Below are 20,127 nucleotides of genomic sequence, written 5' to 3'. Positions count from 1 at the left end.
TCCCCTACACTTCCCCGCACTGCCTGTGCATGAGAAAACACACGATGACCTCCTCCACGTCTTTTTAGTTTCGTTTTGGTTCCGGATCTGATGAGATTTTGCACCGAGTCTGCCAAGTAAAGAGCAACGTATCTATGAGCTACATTTTACTCTAGAAATGCTGAAGTGGCCAAAAAGTGTGTTTGGGAGCACACAGCCAGACAATCAACCTAAGTAGTAGAAAAATGTACCCACGGGGGGTATCGTAATGAATCCTGGGTTCCTACAGGTGCTGATTGGATAAGAAGAACACGTGTTAGTGAGAGCATGAAAGAAGCATGAAAAACAGACGGGTCCTCAGGCAGACACATTCAATGGAGTTAAGACTTATACACGACATGGAAAAACCAACCCTGTAACCAAAGCACTTTGGTTAAAAGTTTAATTCACAAAAATACATTGACCAATATCATGAAAATGTTACTAAAATGTACTTTAATAATCCATAAACGCTGGAACATTGTAGACAGAAAAACACAAGAAGCATTATTCGAGTTGGTTTAGTATAATATATTTCAGCTTCAAGAGACATAGAAATCATTCCTTACCCCCCCATTTCTTCTATAAAAGACCCATTTTTGTCCAAAGCATTATTATTATGCAAAAAAGAAAAAGATGGCATTAGAATATATTATGGGAGTTATGAAATTCCCAGTGACTAAGTATAAAATTAAGTCACATCAGAGAGAAAAATATCGGTAGAAGAGAGTCCATGAAAAGAGGTGGGAAAAGGAAAGTGATTAAAAAAAATAATACAGATTATAGACCTTGTTCTATCATCACTGACATGACAGGCATGGAGAAAATGTTTATGGCCATCCAAAAAAATAAGAATAACGATCCTCACTTTTGCACTTGGTTTCACACGTCTACAATTAAGAACGGAAGCAACTTTTTTCATGCTCGTTTTTGAAGAACATTTATAATCACGCAACTAAATTCATGTCTTTCAAATACGATATATTGAAAAAGATGGAAAAATACTGAATCCCATTTCTATTGTTTCACTTCTTGATTGTTTTTTTTGTTTGTTTTGTTTTTTTAGTTAAAAGTGTCAAAAAAAAGGGCGGGTGGCGAGGGGGGGGGGGGGGGGGGGGTGGCTGGGCCAGGGCTGCTGTTTAGCCGTGTGGAGGCGGCTCGTGGACATTTAGTTTCTTTTAACAGATTCTTGCGCTGTTGTCATCAGTTTGTGGCCTTTTGGTTTTTGGTGCAGAAATGGAGCAAACGTGTCCTTTCGGCAGACACACGCGGGAAGGAGGTCCTCGAGGCCGGAGAGAAAAGTTGTCTCTCGCCGGCAGTCTTTCGCTTGGATTTTTCTTTTCTCTCTCCACATCGTACGTCGTCGTCCTCGTCTCGTATAGGAAAGGAGCGGAGTGGGCGCTGATTCGCCGTTTGTGGATGATGGAGCGGAGAGGGCTGGGGAGGGGAACGGTGGGACGTGGTGGGCAGGGCTGTTGGAATGCTGGCACTTTCCAATCAGGGCAACAGTTCTTCATTACAGCATTTCTGCAAGGTGACACAGTCGTCAAGTCAGTGAGTGTTCTCCGTTTAGAAGGCCATGTGCAGAAAACGACACATATCAAGTTCTCAGCACCCTCTGCTGGCCGCTAACTATATTACACCTTTTACATTTGAAAACGATAATTAAGAAAAATCACTTTGAAATTGTTTGTATACAAAAAGTACATGCAGTATTCTGTTAGGCTAAATCTAATTTTTCAACAAGACCTGGCCCGGACAGCTTTTTTTTGGCAAACGGACCTTTAAATCCCTCCAAAAACCTGACTAGAAGAAGAGATACTTCACCTAGTTAGCCAATTTTTGCACTATAACGTAAATAGTGTGCCTACTTAAAAATTCATGCCTTTAAAAATGCAATTTCCTACTTGCGCTCCACGGAAAATAATGTGAACCTGTGCTCAAGACTCATTTAACAACCAATCGCAGCTCAGCTTTTGACAGCCACATGAATAAACCCAGAAACCAGTTGTGTCGCTATTGGTCGTTAAGAACATGTTCTAAGATTGCGCCTTACAATCCATTACGCCTTAGAAAAATGTAAACTCAGTAAGAGGACTAACACACTTGTTGGTCAAGTTGTGCGGAATATGGAGCAAGAGCACCAACACAAACTATTTGAAAATGACAGAACGGGAAGGTGGTTTTTGCAGCAATACCGTACTGTCGCCTCGTGGAGGTTTTTTTTCCCCCCACTTTGAACTTTATGCTACACAAACTTTCGGTTCTCTCCTGGGACTTTCGATGGTGGAGGTTCCAGTGTAGCGCTTTCATGCAATAAAAATGCTTTTTATATTTTTAGGTCACGGTGGCCTGGGAATGAGGGCATATGTGACAGACTGACGCAAAATACAACATTTTAAACTTGCTGCCCTGCACAAAAGGGGGATACATCCACATGCTGATAATAAAACAAGATTAAGCAGGCTGCACTCTCATCAAGGCAGCCAACGTCTTGTATATCAGACGTCCCCCAAAAGCTTCTCCATAATAGTTATCTTCTGGCCATGGATGTGTTAGGTCATTTTTCCTGCTTCCAAAACGATCGAAGCAAACAATTGTAAGTATTTCTAACAAAAGGTATGTGTGCGGTATTTCCTCCCCAATAAGCCCAGAAAAACCATGAAGTAAAACGTATTCTACATTAGCTATTATCTGACCAATTAACAAACTCTTTTAAGTAGGCAAAGGATTTTTCTTTAGAATATGTTCTTTCACAAGTATGAAAGTATCCACCTGTTGTTTTCCAGCTCACGGGATGTCCATTTTGCCACTTGCCATTAACCAAAAATGTCAACAAAGTTGCTCAGGTAAAAGTCAATCACAGCGCAGCTTGTCAAATGACCAAACGCAGCAAACAAACCCACGCGCTTCACTACTGTTTACAACCAAACACTTTTTTTGTAGTCATCTACAACGTGATGGAAAGTTGGGTTGAAGTCATTATCATTTGCTCATTATCTCACTTTGTAAAAATGCATGACGTATTAAAATATGCTTTACTCATTGCCAAATGCTCACGAAGCGTAATTGTGAGCCCTTATTTGAATATGCAAATTTGGCCCGAGCCATCCACTATATTGTCATTGGGGCGAGGGTGCCAGTATGTGCGCAATGGCACAGTTGGGATGTAATCCTGTTAGCGTTGGGTCAACGGGCTGGCCAGCGTGTGAACTCTAATAGTGGGTGGCTAGGGCCGCCGTAATGTCTGAGCCAGGCACAATGGCGCTGTCTGTTGCGTTAATCCTAGGTTCATGGTAAAAGTTTGCTCTATGAGAGCTGTTTACGGCACTGTACAGATTGATGTCCCATTGATCTGAGATAACATGACCAAACGCAAGGGAACCTGATGACAAATGCGGATTCCCTCCCAGAACTGGGCTACGTTCCACAAGTGAATGAATCCATTGGCTTGTTGAGTGGTGACTCATTCAGTCATGCAGATGCCAAGAAAAAAAAAATAGACATGAAATGAAACGCTGACACTTTTCAAGTCTGAGTCACAGACACGAGCCAGTCCGGACTCATTCACAACTATGAAAAATCAAACGCTGTCATTTTCAAGGCACAGAATGAATGGGGGCATGAAACCAATCAGCTTCAACTTTTCAGTGTGTTATACCCTTTGTCGCCTGGAGGTGGAGCCCTTTCTCTCCCAGACTCTATTCCACAAAGATGAAAGAAAACCAATGTTGATACCACCTGTATATAATAGTGCAAACAGCATGTAACTTTTGACAAATGATACATAACTAACCATGACAGCTGCAAAGGTAACACTATTCTACACCACTTATTAATCTCACAGCTGCTTGGTTATATTTGCCAGCCATCTACTTGGTAAAAGCTTCATTTATTTGCAGTTTGGACACACAAGGGTGACCATCACCAAGGTCACTAAAATGGCAATGCAATTTTTTTATTTCAACACCAAAGCTCCCCTTTGGGCTTGTCATCATGGTAACAAATGCCACTATCACCCATTTACCTGAGACACAATTGCCAAAAATAAATACCGGTACATAAAAAACATTTGATTTGAACCCAGGTAAGTGGACATTAATTGAAATGTAATTTTCGTGTAGTGTGACCCAATTTTTAGTCAGACACTTTAGAACACTTTTGCGTTTAAAAAAGAAAACATGTCTCCAAACAAACCTGGCTCAGAGCTGCTGCAGGGGCTTCGGGATGGGCGGGTCTTTAAAGCAGTACACAGTTGGATTTCTTTTTTGCCTTCTTCTTTTCCACTGGCGTTTTCCTATTTATCTGTCTGACCAGGTCATAGAAGATCTGAGACAGAACAAATACACGGAGTTGAAAAAAAACAAAAAACAAAAACACATTTGATCAGATTAGTAGTATTAGGAGAGAATGTGCTGCTTAGGCACCAGTTGTAAATGCTATGAAATACGTGTTGGATGAGGCCAATTTAAGTCTGCGGTTCACTCACATCGAGAACGTTGATCTTTGACTTAGCAGAGGACTCTAAAAAGGCACAGTGGTTCCACTGTCTGGCCAGATTCTGGCCCTGCTCCTTGCCCACCACACGCTCATCCTCCAAGTCGCACTTGTTGCCCACCAGGATCATCGGCACCTGATGAAATAAAACAAAAACAATGGATATAAATATATTTTTTGTTTGTTTGTTGTTGTTGTTTTTTTTTTTACTAGCAGCTACAGTGCAGACTTAAGGGAAAAAAAAGGATTCAAACCAATTGATAGTGCCATGTTCATGATTAAAGCAGCCAGCCGCTAGGAGACCCACGAGGATGGAAAATTCATACAGAAGACAACTAAAAGAGCGGGCCAACTATTCTTCTTTTTAAATATTCAGTCCTCCATCCCCCATGCCATACCATCTTGGACTTTTATTTTAGGTAGTATTTCTGACCATTGCTTTTTGTTGATGTTGCTCATTTTGAAAATGAATGAGGCAATTATGATATTAGGCTAATGAGTTTTGAATTTGTGAAAATTGTGTGTCGACAAGCATTCCGCCACAACCAATCTGAATATCCAGTGCATTACCCATTACTGTTTATTAGCAAAGCTTCAAGAGGACAGGCACAAGGTCAATCAAGAGATCAATTAGTCCCCCTGGGAATGCGAAAGAATCATTGCAGTTACATAACGGATGCTATAATGTCTATTAACCAAGCCACTGCCAGCCCAGTTAAAATAGTTTGTTATACTTATACGTCTGTCAATGGCAGTGGAAATGTTAAGAGTACTACTAGTTGTTTTTCAGCAAGCCAACGCACCCACTGAGAAGATGTGCAACTGGTTAAGGAAATACCCACCACTTATTTTTTTACTGCCGATATTTTCCGGTAAAAAGAGGAGAAATGAGAGGGGCGCTACAAGAAAGCACATATATCGTAAACCTGGTTGCAACTCTGGTAGCGTTGGGATGCGTCTCATCCTGCCTGCTGTTTCCTGAGCGGCTATCTCAAGCTGCTCACTGGGCCCGGAGGAAGCCGCCGCGGCCCCGCCCAACCGGGATAACATCGCCTTCCTTCCTGACCACTTCCAAACATTTCAGCTGGATTCCATGATATAGGCCGCCCTGTGCCATACATGACAGTGTGTCTTTTTATCTTCCATTGTAAAGCATGTAAGATAAAGCCCCAAGTGACCACATCCTACGAAAATGTGTGGAAATGTTTAAACCCTCCAAACAAGACATCTGCAGGAGAAATTTGCTTGTGGTGGGCCTTCAGCTACTAAATCATTGCACGAGGATATCTGCTTTTTCTCTTCCAGCCTGGAAGATGTGGAAAGACTGGATATAAGCAGGACATGCAGAAGCATCCTGGCTTGTGCCAACTCGCAACCCTACTCCCTGACCGTATAATTCCGTAAGAAAAATCTAAAGAGGGGCAGGAGAAATACGGTGGGGTCCATTATGCCTGTTCCCTGCGGGCCCAGGGCGGACAACAGGAAGCTCAGCTATTTGTATTGACCCAGTGGAGGTCGCAGCTTGATGTTTGATATCCAAACAAGCCGCTTGGGTACTGGACTGCCCAATGACATTTCTACCAAGGGGTCCTGGGAGAGCCAAGGAATGCGCTGCTAACACAAACGTCGAGCCAAGCTGCGATAAAAAGGATGGAGGGAGCAAGAGGGAGCGAGCTGGAAGGACAGAAAAATGTTCAGTGTCAGCACGAGGAAGCATTAGCCCATTGGAAGAGTCCACACGGGCCAAGCAGGACTTGCCCAGACGCCGCTAACACGCTGCAGACGGGTCCTATCATGCCCACTGTGGCATTCTTTGGAGATTGGATTGCAGTGAAAATGAACAGCCAGCACTTCCAAACAAACAAGAGCAGTGACTCACAGGAACTGGGCAATACTAGCGTCCTAACACACCGGCAGAGACAGTCCTGAAAAGTCACAAGACCTGTCTTGTGTAAGAGCTTGGGAAGTGAACGCGCCACTGACTGCTAGCACAAATTAGTCATTCATGACAATCTCTTTTTTTTTGGAGATTAAATTTGGAACTGCTGTGATCAAAGCATACTCATTAAAAGTCTAGTAATTGAGCACTGTCGGAACCTGGTGAGCTTCTGCAGCTGGACAATACACTACAAACAACACTCTTGTATGCAACTGCTCTTTGCAACTAAACGCAACGAAGACTTGTAATTGAGCTTAGTGATGTTAAGGGGTCTGCGCATTTTGCCAGCCCAGCCCTAAATGACACGCGAGAACAAAAAGTGCAGCAAAGACCCGGGAATGCCCAAAAGCCATTCAAGAAATTTGTGCAGAATGAAAAACAAAACAAAACAAAAAAAACAAAACAATGTAGACATCTTTGTTTGCTGTGTGTTTCCAAGAGCACCCATGTCAAGGCCAAGTGCACAGTGCTTTTAAAGGTCAAGTTGACAAAGCGGCTACAAAACCATAGCACAAAATCAACAATACCCCCCCTTTATTCCAGGTGATACATTCCAGAACCCACCCGCAAATGGTGAAAAACTAGGTTTTTACTTTTCCCACAAGCTTCTCACTAGGGCTGAGCAATTAATCAAATTGTAATTCACATTAGTGTATCGTAGAATGCAATTTTCAAATGCCAAACGCTGCAATTCTATTAATTTACACATTTAAAAAAGAAGAAAAAAAAAGGATGGACAGATAAAGCTACACAGGTTTGTGGATATTACTAATCTGACTTATGACCCATAAAATTATGTATAAAATCACACTTGTTAGGTAGAATTTTGTGTAAATGCTGTACTCACCGCTTAAAAGACTGCAAGTCAAAGTGTTAGCAAGTAACTAAAGTAAACTGTTTTAATATAAACATTTTGAGCAGTGTTGACACGATAGGATGTCAAAAAGGAACACTACCAAGGAGCGTCAGATAAATTGAGGTCAAACACGTTTTGTTTTTGTCTCTTTTTTCAATACGCAGAGAAAGGTTTTGGGCAGCTCTGATTTGGTCATTAGGATGGGGGTGCATGAAATTCATTATTAGTCTAATATTTTTTTGTCAACTACGCTACAGTCAAGGCTGTAGGACTCAAGACTTATCTTGGCCTTGGCCATCTAATATTTTTATTCAACTCAACAGTCTAGCCACATTCATATTCATGAAAATTATGCTCCATTAAGAAGAAACTTGCAGCTAAGTTTTTCAGAGGATCAAAAAAGCCATGTGATTGGTTGACCTGACCTTGAGTGCTAAACAAGCATAACGAGAACTTTAAGTTTATTGTCCTGAAAAAAACATTTTTCTGTCTTAAGGTTTAGTCTTGATCTAATCTGGGCTTGTACTCAGACTTTACTTGGATCTCTTTGACTCAAACTTGATAAAGGTCGACATGCCTACACGAGAGAACAGTATAATACTGCAAGCGTGAAATGTTTACAAATAACTACAAACAGTGCATGCGCGATTAAGAGGCGGAGCCAAACGAGGCATTACTTGAGATCAGTTAGGCGGCATGAGAACGTTGGCCGACAGCGGATCCTGTATAGGAGAGTTTGTTGTGTTTATTTATATTACTGGCCACCTAGTGTTCAATAAATGACTGAAAGCAAAATTGGCTTTGACTTCAATAAGGACATGGCAATAATTCTGAAAATATGCTTGTGAGCTCAAGTCTTGCGATATGTCATAAATGACTACAGTTGTAAGTCTGGATTTTAGAGACACCGTCGCCCCCCCAGGTGCTCAGTGAGGGGAAGCCAAGTTTCCCCACCCTCACTTCGTGCAATCTAAGATAGCCTGAGGCTAACCTGCGCACTCTAATCATAACCACAGTGGCTCAAATAAAACACACCACAAACTCACGGCGGAGTGTAGCTTTAATGAACTCGAGTTCTCTTGCACATCGGTGCCGCGCGGTCCGATCATTCACTTGAAGTGCCAGACCACAGGGAGGCCACAAGGCTCGCCGACCATGGGGATGGGGGGAAAAAAATAATGGGGAAAACACAGAAACAGGCACTGAATAAAAGTTGGATTAGGGGACAAAAAACAGCAGACAGGAACGTTCAGACCACAAAATGTGGTTCCGTGGATATAGCAGAAGGGTAACATTCATTCCATGGTAAGAAGCTCCAAAAAAGGACATGGTCGATGGCGCAGCAGCAGAACACCAGCAAGGAAGAAAAAGCCTTACTCTAAAAGGGCCTCACAACCTAACATGTACCAGAAAGTGGAAATGTATGGAAAACAGCTCCAAGATTCTCTGCCTTTTATCCAAGTAAACTCAGCTTAACAAATTTTCCACCTTCTGATGTGTCCATTTAGCGGGATCTCTATGTGGAAAAGGCATTTTTTGCAGCTGACAAAATGGTGATTCAGTTGTTCTCTGCAAGACGGTCATAAGAGCTGGGGCTAAGACAGGACAATATGTGGCTTTCCGTGTGAAAGGCAGAGGCAGATAAAACAGGTCCTATTACAGGTCTGCTGTGGCAATTTGTTGGATCACAGTGTGAATGAAGAACGAACGATTTTTTCCCCGATTCTAATTTGTTCTTATCTTAACAACGTTCCTAAGAGCTGGAGATATAGCCCATCTCTACAGGCATCAGGATAAAAAGGCACCGGGGGATACATTTATCAGTCTGTGTGAAATAGGCTAGACTTTTCACAACTAACGAGATGCTAATTGAATTCTTACGCCAACAATTAACCACAAGAGGTGAAGGAAAGACATTCATTGTTTTGACTGGGATCAAACCAATCAGCTACGGTCCACAGATGAAGTGATCCCAACCTAGAGACATGTACTGCACAATGACATGCGCCGTTGTACAAATTGCGTTGTGTGCCCTCGCATTGTTTTCCACACACAAGTAGGACTGGGACACCACGGCCTCCATTGTTTTGAGCTAATACGAATTTGTAATTGCCCTGCATAAGATGCCCGGTTTTCTGTGTTGAATGGTCTCCATAGAAACTGAACAATGTAGGCGGCTGAGAACACGGAAGCTCGGGGGGGGGGGGGGGGGGGGGACTATAATCCATCAACTCTGTGCGCCTTTCAAACCCAAATCAAAACAAAAATGAGCATGAGGCAAGGAGCTGACTGAGCACTCAAAGACACTTACATCCTCGGTGTCCTTTACTCGTAGAATCTGTTCCCTCAGGTCCTGAAGGTCGTTAAAGGTGGACTGCGCTGTGATGGAGTAAACCAGGGCAAAGCCTTGGCCGTTCTTCATGTACAAGTCCCTCATTGCCGTGAACTGTTCCTAAAAGCACAAGGAACAAGTCTGATGAGTCTCACCATCATCGGAGTCATCACAGGCTGCCAGGAGTTTTAAGACTACATCTGACTTGGGAAGATGTGTGTTGGGTTTTTCAACACTGCTTGCAGCGTGGGGGTTAATATTAGCACTACAAAGACAGCTTGAACTCATACTCTCTATCTATACCAAAGTATGAAAAAAGCAGCATTTCAGGCAAATTGTACAAACAACAGGAAAAAAACACGGCATTCCAGGCAAATTGTACAAATAACGGGGGGGAAAAAAACAGCATTTCAGACAAATTGTACAAACAAGTCTCGTGGGTCAGATTAAGAAAAGATGGACAGTTCAGAATCTTCAGGCTGCAAGTTGTCACTTAAGTGGTGCTTTGGAGATAAATGCAAACCAGTTAGCAAGCCAACAGCTGAGGATGGCGGGAATTAAAAGGAGGAAGGCCAAAGCCGTGATTATTTCTCATGTGGGATTCAGTGAGAAATGCATGGTATTACTTATGACATTTTTACAACCGCAGATGGGGTGCCTCTGCGCACCAAAGAAGAATTGTTGTTCTCTGAACCTATTCATAGTCATGCTGCTAAAATAAATCATGCTAGAAGTGCATGGCTGACTATAATCAACATTTGGGAAAATTAGCATGTCAAGACGACAACTTTCCTGATTAGAGCTGCAAACAATCATCTTATGTTCATCAAATTAAACCCTAAATACTTTTGATATTCAATTAATTGCTGAGATAACTTTGTAGTTTTTAAAATAGCGTTGAAATGAGTCAAGAGTAATGCGAATAGCTCGATTCAAAAAACCATTGAACCATTTTTTTCTTGCCCCGGATACCTTCTTAATAGTTAACGCGTCAGAACAAAATATGTCAAGCCAATCAAAGCAACTATTGTTAATGCTCAACATGATAGTATCACAAGCTGGAAACACTTTGAAAAGGCCAACTTCAAAACAAACCCTACATTACCAAATAATATATAGACATGTCTTGGTATGCTTTTATTTTGAAGTTATTTCGATATGATGCTCCCGACATTTAAAAAAAAAAGACAAAGAAAAAAACCTTGTCCTCAAATTGCTGATTGTTCAATCGCCAATTCAGGGTGCTAACAAATTAATTATGTTGACATTGACATACAGCACCTTTTGCAAGTGTTTACTGGTGGCTCGGACTCTGTTATAGCCTTGTCTTTTTTTAGCCGCTTAAAAAAAAGCTGCTATAGCTGCTAGCTAACAGCAGTGGAGTACTACACACATGGTGACATGACGAAAAGGACTCTGTGCACTTATCGTGACTCAAATGTGCTGTTTCAGCCCCACAAATGTCTCATAAACCAACATTCATGTGGAAGAGATTTGGCATAGAAGGAGGAAGTATGATGCTGCGCAAAGTTTAAATTTAAGTTGAAAAATGAAAAAAAAAAGTGAAAAGTGAAAGTGTGATGAGGGCCATGTTTATAAATGTTTCTCAACAAGCAAAATCTTATTTATTTTAATCAATAGATTTGAATTTTCTGCAGGATATCTAAATACCAAAAACATTCAATAACTGTAGCATCCTATTTAAAAATGTCCAAACCCTCAGAATTTCAGTTTAACAGTAAATATTCTCAGATTTTTGTAGGTCTCCATAAAAGTTAACTGATTAACTTCATGTTGAATCAAAATAAAACAATTACTTTTACAAAAGTGCTACCGTTGATTTCCAATTTTCCGACTTATCACTACTGTAACTGAATCATCATGTTTGTGCTTTTCTGCACTGTCAATTTTAAACCTCCCACCCTTTTAACAAAAAGATGGAAATTAAATCATGTTTTTATGTATGTAATTAATCATTTTCCTTATTAAAACCATCATTACCATCCTCCTGATTATTATGGAAAATAAGTTACCAGTACTTTTTGCTGTCGTTTAATACTTTAGATACCGTTCCTAGTTCATCTCTTCAGCAACTAAGAACTTGAGAATTGTGATATTCTGATCATGTATTAACTTACTGTGCCAGCTGTGTCGAGAATTTCAAGCATGCACTGTTGCCCGTCTACCTCCACTTGCTGCAAGGAAAAAAAGACAGATGGTTTACGAAATATGCATAAGCAATATAGGCAGTCACATTGAATTTCTTTAACAGGTCCAAAGCTTTAGAAACAATAAAGTTTGGACAAGGAAAGTAAAGGACAGCAAAACAAAGCAACGAGAAGCAACGGAGCAGCTGCATACCATCAGCTGCCGCCGCTCCCGCCCTTCGGGACACTCACCTTTCTGTATGAGTCTTCTATTGTCGGGTCATATTTTTCCACAAAGATTCCCTGGACGAATTGAACTGTCTGTAAAAGAGAAGACAATGTGGGATCAGTCACAGTGTATTTTAAGAGCACTGCAAGCCCTTTTTAGATTGTCTACCAAAGACGGGATTTTCCTGCTCTTAAGACATATTGGTGGACTGACGTGTCCCAAGATGCGATAGAGCCTATGTAGATGGGAAAGGTCAAGATCAACGAGAATCTAACAGTTTCTCTTGTCAACAGGAAGGATAAACAACACCTGGTTAAAGTTAGCTCGGTATAGCATAGAGGCCTTCCAGCAGCCTTGTGACCATCAAAGAGATGTTTTGAATCTGTTCTTCATTTGGAACCATTTAAGTGTCCGGGTCTATGTTTCAATCTGCACAACGGAATTTGGGAAGTGTAATTAAATAACAGGTGCATCATTTCTAATGCGTAAGTGGCCCAAGCCACTCGAGTCATTAAAAAGTCCATCTGGCCAACATTTTGTCCAATCACAAATCATTTGGATCGTGACTATAGTGTATTAATGTCACAATATCATGATTCTGATTTTGATAAACGTATAAACTAAAGTGAGACGAGAACAAAAAATCTGCAACACCAACAAGGCGTTCCCTTTAAATTGTGATGTCATTCAGGACACCAATCGGCGAGATGATTAGTCATGTTGGATGTGGTCCCTCCTTCAGATATATCTGTCGCTTTGCACTGGTTGACTGCAAACTATTTCCGAACACTGCGTGCATCTTGCTTCTCAGATGTTCTGCAGGAGTATTGAGATTGTAGACATACTTCTGTGTCTTGTAAGCCAACGCACACTTTAAACAATTGCTTTTTTTAATTTAAACTTCAAAACTATTTCAGTTAGGTACTTCAAGTATCGGTATGCTATGAAATCCTATTGTAGTATGGCCATAGAGGTCTGTGTAAAGTCCCTGTAAAGAGAAACTGTTTTCCAAATTTCACACCACAGATGTGTTAAGAAACTCACCACCTATGAATAATAATTAAAAAAAAAAAGCCAAGCATTTACAATGAGACCTTTAAAATCATGAAAAACAACACGATTGTCTCTGGTCTCAAACACTGTGGCCGTGACCGTTAAATATGTAAAATCACACAATGCTGTTTAGATGCTACACCTTTTTTTATGCCTTAATAGCACGAACGGCACAAATGTGTCGTATACAACACAGTTGACCTGATTTCAACGTAAACTATTCCCTAGTGAGGTAAGTGGACACAACTCCGGGTCATATTGACCCAGAGGGATTGCTGTTCACGTGAAAAGAACTTAACACTGTACAATGCAAAACAAAGCAACGAATTTGGATTTCAAGCATTTTTGACACGTTTGGGTACCTAAACACGTTTCATTTCAAATCCGTTGCGGTGCTGGCCATAGCTGGAATGCTAAAGTTGGGCCAATGTCCAAGTGTTTATGAAGCTGACTTAATTAAAAACAAATTCACTTTACAGAGTCCTTAAAAGTGAAAACGTACTGAGAGGTGACTGGGAACCCGGAAGGAGTGGTGATATTTAATGGGGAAAACTTACCAGAGCGCTCTTGCCCACACCTCCAGAGCCTAACACCACTAGCTTGTATTCACGCATGGCGGGATCACTTCAGCAGACAGCCAAACAGTCTGAAGAGAACGAAAAGACAAAAGAAATTCAAGTTTTGAATAAGACAAAACAATCCAAGCTGGAATTTCCCAATTTTTCCATTCCAGAAAGGAAATATTCTAGTCATTCCTGAAGGTTATTGCCAAGAGGCACAGCACAACAATAGAGGGAACACCCATAAGTGGAGCTCCTTCAGGGAGGAGGGGTCGAAGAATACGTGACCTCTGTTTAACACAAGCCAGCTGTGCAGTGCAGGAGAGCACCATGCCGGTGATTCATGGCCCCTGCTTCTATTCCTCACAATGACACAATCAACTTGCTTTCATGCACCGCAGCACACCCCGGAGATTTTTTTTTGTGCTCAATTACCTCTTTTAAGGTACTGCGAAACATCAGTCTGTTGTCCCTTTCGAGTGAATGATAAAAAGCAGCTGCCAGTAGGGGAAGTGTGGGTCATAATGAGGAAGAAATTGTGCAATCCCCAGAATATGGCTTTGAGGGCTTCCAATCCCTGGCATGCATTATGGCGCTAAGTCAGCTGGGTTAGCCAAGTGGGTCACTGCAAAGAGCTCGGCTACAGTGAGATGGAACCAGACTTTCTTTGGAGTACTCTATACCCTGTTAACTTGCATACGTCGAAACCTGTCATTTTCAAATTATTTTAGAATACATTACTGTATTGAGTATTCCATCAATTGAGTGGAGAACATTTTATTTTGTATGAAAGTTTATTCCAAAACTTTTGTTCATGTACCGTATATTAAGCAACTACTATTGTTACCTTAATATTGTTTCGTGATTAAAGAAACTATACAACAAACAATACCACAGAAGAGGAATTAATGTTGCGCTCACCAACCGTTTCGAAACTAAGTGGTGCAGTTATTGTTTTCCTAAGTAAAGTTTTGGAATGATTTGAGAAAATACAAAAGAATTATAGGCACAATAATTCAATGATTTGTTGAAAACAATCAATAATTAATCTTTAATTATCCTTTGATAATTGATTAATCGTTACAAAACTGAATTGGTCCCAATCTTCAGAATTCCAGCCTTTTGATAGTACTGTACTTATTGTCTGTTGAACATCAAACAGACTTAACAACAGTATTGTGTTAAATCAAAATGAAACTTTTACATACATCTGATTTTGTCTTTAAAAAATGATCAATATTTTTGCTTATTTTATGATGTAATGGACCCAATTGGAAAACAGATCATTATACAAACACACACGAACGTGTACACATGCTATTTTTTTTTTTTTACACTATTTGGGAAAAACAAAGCCTTCATTTTTTTTTTTTAAATTAATGAATGAAAGATAAAACTTTCAAGATCAAAACAAGTTTTTCAAGATCAAATTAATCAACAAAATAGCCCTAAAAGATCATCATTTTTCATGAATAAGGGGAAAAAAATGAATTATTACTGTTGAGAGAATGACTTTGAAGGATTTAGGACAGTTTTTAGGTGAAAAAAGGTCTCTAGACAATTACTCAATTATTAAAATGCTTATTGAATAATTAGATAATCCATTAGTTGTTGCCTAATCAATCATTTTCACAGCTCTATATACATCCAATTGTAACTGATTTGCTCTGTTCCTGTGAGAAAGTTCTCTTCTAGTCCACTACAGATGAATGAGGAGATCTGTCGTCAAAAAAACAAAGCGGATCTTAGATTTTGATCCACAATGAAAACATACAGCCGTTTGAAAGCATCAAAAGCAACCGGGGAGCAGCTCTTAAAGCACACACTTGATTCAAACACACAAAGCGGCCTGCAAAACGGCTTCATTGACAAGCAGTGGCCATGTGGTCGGATGAAGGCTATGGTGTGAATAATTCATAATCGTTAATCCGCTACGGCAAGGAAAATTGTCCTTGTGTGATGCACACGCGCACGCACGTCGCCCACTGAACACAGTGAGGCGAGTGTGTAGCATTCCAAGTACAGAGCACTGATAGTGACATGCCAAGTGTGACATAAAGCTTCTCTACTGTGTTTGTCGTTGTCAAGGTGGCAAAGCAACACCAACACAAAAAATACCAGCCACAGACACAAACGACTCGTGAGCAAGCGCCACAACTTTAGTACACCCACTACAAAACATCTAAAGGAGAATAAATATTCTGCCTTTAGAGACCTGCAAATGACTTAATCAAAACCATGACTTAAGCATTGATTGTTGGTCTTTGAAAGACAACCCAGCCCAGAAATTATATCAGTAGGACAGTATGTACATTCACAGAGGGGCAACGTCCCGGAATGATTTTAGACGTGTGACGATGTGCTATAAGAGAGTAGCACAAAAGGATGGGAGACATGAGTGTCAGGTGTTCTTTACACCCTTGCCTGGCCTTGTGGAACACCCTGACCTACAGTAGGCTTCCTTGATTTACAATGGTACTGAAATACAAGGTTATGAAAGGTGTAAAATTAACTACTATGCGCAGCGGTATAAAAATATGTGGTCATGAAACATAAGAAGGCAAGCTTAGCTACTCCCATAACTCCTGTTTAATATTTGACAGTTGCATATGCATGGCTCAGAAGTGCTTTGATTACTTAAATTTAACGCAATTATGACTTTAATAGTGTGTTAGAAAAACATTTTTCCCCACTGAGTGTACTCTATAAGTGCCTTGGTAGAAGTAAATGCACAGTAACGCCTGAACAATCAAAATGTAGTAAACAGTTGATATGGTCAAGCGCTAGGTTGCTGTGGTAACCAAAAATGGGGCCCGCGTAAATCACTTCAAAACCTTTTCCAGGTTATGAAATTCCGAATTGAATGTTTGGAACTGTTGTGTAAATACAACAAGACAGCTATTCTGGACAGCGTTTTCAGCATCGACACCCCGCAATATTGTACTTTCCTACAAAGCAAACACACAAAAGGCCATTTAAGGACATCTGCCTTCAACCAAACCTCACCCTGGTTCCACTCCCTCTTAACAACACTGTCATTCCTAGCAAAACAAACGCGCGGCTCGGCTCGGCTCGGCTCGGCTCGTCAGGCCCGGCAAATAAGGAGCGAGGAAAGGCGGCATGCCAGCGAGCACACGCTTCACACAGTGACATCACTCACCCTCCGGGGCCAAAAGGTATGTGTCCATGTAGGGCTGCGAGTGGTATGTGCGAGCGGCGGCTATGCGCTACGCCACAGTACATTCAGGATTTCCTGGCGCGGGCTAATCTGACATAAGCGAGGCTGTCACAGCTGCTGACTCAGCAGGGTGGGACGATGATTGACGGCCGCCCACTCCTCGAGAAGGCCCCCAATCCGTTAAGCTAAACGGCATGGGAGAGTGCCATCTTACAGGCACGTGACGTTTAAACTTCCACTTGAGGTTTGAGTGCGCATAAAATGACATTCTGGCCAAACTGTGATAACATTCGCCGCCACGACAACCGCATACAGCAGTGGAGAATAATACCATTGCACAAAGCAAGCTCGGGTCAAGCGCAAACATAAGGACATTTAAGAGCAATACTATAATTCACTAGCAATCACAGCGGGAAAAAAAGACGCCATGCAATCATGATCGAAATTGTTATGCTGCCTTTGAAGCGGCTGAGGGAAATTGCTCAATTTCATTTTCCATAAGTCCTAAAAACAACATTTGGGTGATTTATTGCATCCCACGGGAATACCGAAGACTTAGAATGATTATAGTTTGAATGTGCAGAACATAAGTCTGGTTTTCTTTTGAATATTATCAGATTTGGGACATTTCTAACACTACGTGACATCTTAATTTCTACTTTACTACTCTTAAATTTTTCGTAAATACTTAAAATTGTCGAAGAATACAAAGCCTGTATTATATATTTGGGTGAAGACATAGTTTTCATTTAGTAGGTCAAAGAAGACTGAAGATGATGACGACGAACAAAGTTCAGAAGTTAACGTCCACTCTGTTTACAAACAGACAATAAAAGGCCAAACTTTTGAATATTCTTTGCCAGATTGATAAGTGCCTGGACCATAGTAATACAGTATGAATGATATGAATAATAATAATATTGCATCCCACAGGAATACAGGTGGTCGGACTTAGCACACTATTAGTAATAATCAGGAGGAATTGTTTTTTTTTTTTTTTTTTTTACAAAGCCTCAATGGACAGACTAAATGTCTTTTTCTTAGCATTTGTCTCTAAACCTATCCCAAAACTGAATAGCTTCAAACATTGTCTGTTTTGAGGGCAGACACCACCACTAGCGGAATGCGTCCAACCATCCTGTCAGTGGTGCCTTGACCTGTAACCACATCCTCTTTCCAGAGACACAAGAAGGCTCCACACTGACCTCCTAAAATAGCCTCTTCCACTCTCTGTTCCTGTACCAGACAGCAGACTGAAGTGTGTGTTTGCGGGGAGGGAAGCGCTTCAAGTCAGCATCTCATCGTTGGATCCATGCGCGGCCCCACAGGATGGAGGCGGTAATTGCGTAAGTTGTTGGACAAGAAGGGCAACTTTTTTGCCTGACCCCCCCCCCCCCCCCCCCCCCCAAAAAAAAAAGAACCCTCCAATCACAGCATTCAAAGTCTGTAATCTCAGAGCAACAGACAGCAAGTACAAAATTACAAGGCAGTCCTTGCTTTACATCGATCTTGACACACTTTTCATCATTGGGAATGTACTAATATAATTAATTCGCAATTAGTATGGCCGTGATGTGTGTGTGTTTTTTTCAATATACAAACAGGAAAATATCAAACACCTACCGCAAGCATTGGCTCAAAACCAAAGTCTATCTTAAGGCTGTGGAACTGAACATCAACAAAATCTGGATTCTGCGACTACTACAGAGACTCGTAAAAGTTTCACTCATACATACCAAGTTGTTTCGCGCCATAACTATGAATTTACTGATGCGTTAGCACATGACACGTGACACTATTTGAAATGTCACAGAAATTTTGACATCCGAACAGTGAGAGACCCCAAGAATTTTGTCTGGAATCAACTTATTAGTAGACAATTTTAACAAACTTTACAGCCGACTGCAAGAGGTTCTTACTAAAAAAAAAAAGGGTAAAAGAATTGTGCCATTTTACGGTTATTCAAGGGCACATATATTGTTGTCACAGGTTTCACACAAAAATGTCCTTCAGACAAAACTCAATTTCTCCATAATCTATCGTGTGATTATAAAAAATGTTCTCAAATTGTACAGAATTTGAAGTGGGTATGCAAACCACAATGAGCAGTTTGACAGATTGTCATAATTGGATTGTCGCGTTGCTATTATAAGGCGCTCTGACAGCAAGTAAAGTACTGTGCTGTAGTTCTATTCATGATTTTCAAAAGCAAATTTTTACCTGTATTTTTTTGTATCCTTCTTAACTCCCATAGTTGGTTTGGTGCGTTTATTTCTGCTTCTTAGAGTGTAATTTCCAACCAATATGGCTATCACATTAATTCTACGTCGTATTTCGAGTGCTGCTGCAATCAGGGACGTAGAGCGGACTCGAACCAAAGCCAATAACCATCACTTCCTTCCAATAACATGAATGCAATTCTCCCTTTCCCGTGTATAATAGGTACTCTCACAAATGACGCGAGCGAAGTAGCATTAATCTATAATCCGGGCCAATGAGATAAACATGCCCCTGCGTGGACAGCGTGAGCAACACCATTAAATCCCGTTACAAAATCTCGTTAGCAATAATGAAGCTAACTAGCTAGCTATAACGGGCCGCTAGCGGGAGCTAGTTAGCATGCTAGCCCATTAGCTCGGTAGCACACACACGTTCCTCGCTCCAAATAGCCTCAAAACACGCAGCGGTCGCCCGCTAAATGTCTTGTGCGCCAAGGCCAATTTGACGCGTTTCGCCGAGAACAGAGCCTAAGCTAGGTTTAGGATCTCCGGGGTGGAGTGGAATGAGCTTTCCGTGCTTGCGGGGTTTGCGTTACCTGCCCTTCCGCCTGGCCTTGACTAGAATGGGAGTGTTTCGGGAGCTACGCGCGGAGCTTTAATGTCGTTTTCTCCGAGCAAAAGAGGCCACGAGGCAAGCCAAACACGCGGCCCGCGGGACGCTTCGCCAGTGGCGAGAAAGAGGAAGGCCTCCGCGGTGGTCAATGCTTATCGGCCGCTATCGAATTTTTGGTGTCAAGTAAAGTTTGCGCTCACCGTTTGTCGCTTCGCTGTCTCTGTGGGCGCTCCGCAAAGTGTCAGCTCGGTTGCGCGCGCAGTCCACACGTCACTCCTATCCAGCGCCGGTGGCCTACACTTGTTTTTTCTTTTTTTTTCCTTAAAAAAAGAGCAACAGATGTACTTCACCCCACTAGTCGTTCTTTTTTTTAGAAATACTAATGGAGATTTTTTTTTAACTCAAGGTTGTGTTTTTAACCTCAAAATATAATACGTATCTGAGATGTTTAAGCAAAACTTAATGCTAAATTTGTAGTTTAGCGTT

General features: G+C 41.3%; 1 protein-coding gene and 1 long non-coding RNA gene across 5 annotated transcripts in view; one reads left to right on the top strand and one right to left on the bottom strand.

Moving 5' to 3' along the window:
- Positions 1–407: 407 nt before the first annotated feature.
- Positions 408–19,960, bottom strand: LOC148419364 (ras-related protein Rap-1A-like). Of its 4 annotated transcripts, none has more exons than XM_088422715.1 (8): positions 19,842–19,960; positions 13,629–13,717; positions 12,042–12,110; positions 11,781–11,837; positions 9,622–9,762; positions 4,508–4,651; positions 4,216–4,347; positions 408–1,545 (listed from the first exon to the last, which is right to left on the bottom strand). In XM_088422715.1, the coding sequence occupies exons 2-7, from the start codon at positions 13,683–13,685 to the stop codon at positions 4,258–4,260; spliced, it is 558 nt and encodes a 185-aa protein (XP_088278841.1). In that variant the 5' UTR covers positions 13,686–13,717; positions 19,842–19,960; the 3' UTR covers positions 408–1,545; positions 4,216–4,257. The 4 variants fall into 4 exon arrangements, with proteins under 4 accessions (XP_088278841.1, XP_088278845.1, XP_088278844.1 ...); XM_088422719.1 differs by lacking the exon at positions 19,842–19,960 and adding an exon at positions 19,625–19,788; XM_088422718.1 differs by lacking the exon at positions 19,842–19,960 and adding an exon at positions 19,030–19,250.
- LOC148419362 (uncharacterized) overlaps positions 16,684–20,127 on the top strand; it is a 14,413-nt gene continuing 10,969 nt past the window's right edge. Inside the window, exons 1-2 of the long non-coding RNA XR_015866537.1 lie at positions 16,684–16,807; positions 18,055–18,155. This is a non-coding gene — a long non-coding RNA (uncharacterized LOC148419362). The remainder of the gene's footprint in view (positions 16,808–18,054; positions 18,156–20,127) is intronic.

Source organism: Hippichthys cyanospilos, chromosome 9, assembly GCF_059441005.1.
Source record: "Hippichthys cyanospilos isolate Australia breed blue-spotted pipefish chromosome 9, RoL_Hcya_1.0, whole genome shotgun sequence".
Lineage (NCBI taxonomy): Eukaryota > Metazoa > Chordata > Actinopteri > Syngnathiformes > Syngnathidae > Hippichthys > Hippichthys cyanospilos.
Note: the sequence above shows the minus strand (reverse complement) of the source record. Positions and strands in the feature narration are given on the sequence as shown.

What these genes read in the sequence shown, in the direction of transcription:
- LOC148419364 (XM_088422715.1), bottom strand. Translation starts at nt 13,685, where the DNA reads ATGCGTGAATACAAGCTAGTGGTGTTAGGCTCTGGAGGTGTGGGCAAG. An exon ending in GTGTGGGCAAGAGCGCTCTG is followed by an intron (nt 12,111 to 13,628) that starts GTAAGTTTTCCC and finishes TCTCTTTTACAG; the next exon opens with ACAGTTCAATTCGTCCAGGG. An exon ending in TAGAAGACTCATACAGAAAG is followed by an intron (nt 11,838 to 12,041) that starts GTGAGTGTCCCG and finishes TTTTCCTTGCAG; the next exon opens with CAAGTGGAGGTAGACGGGCA.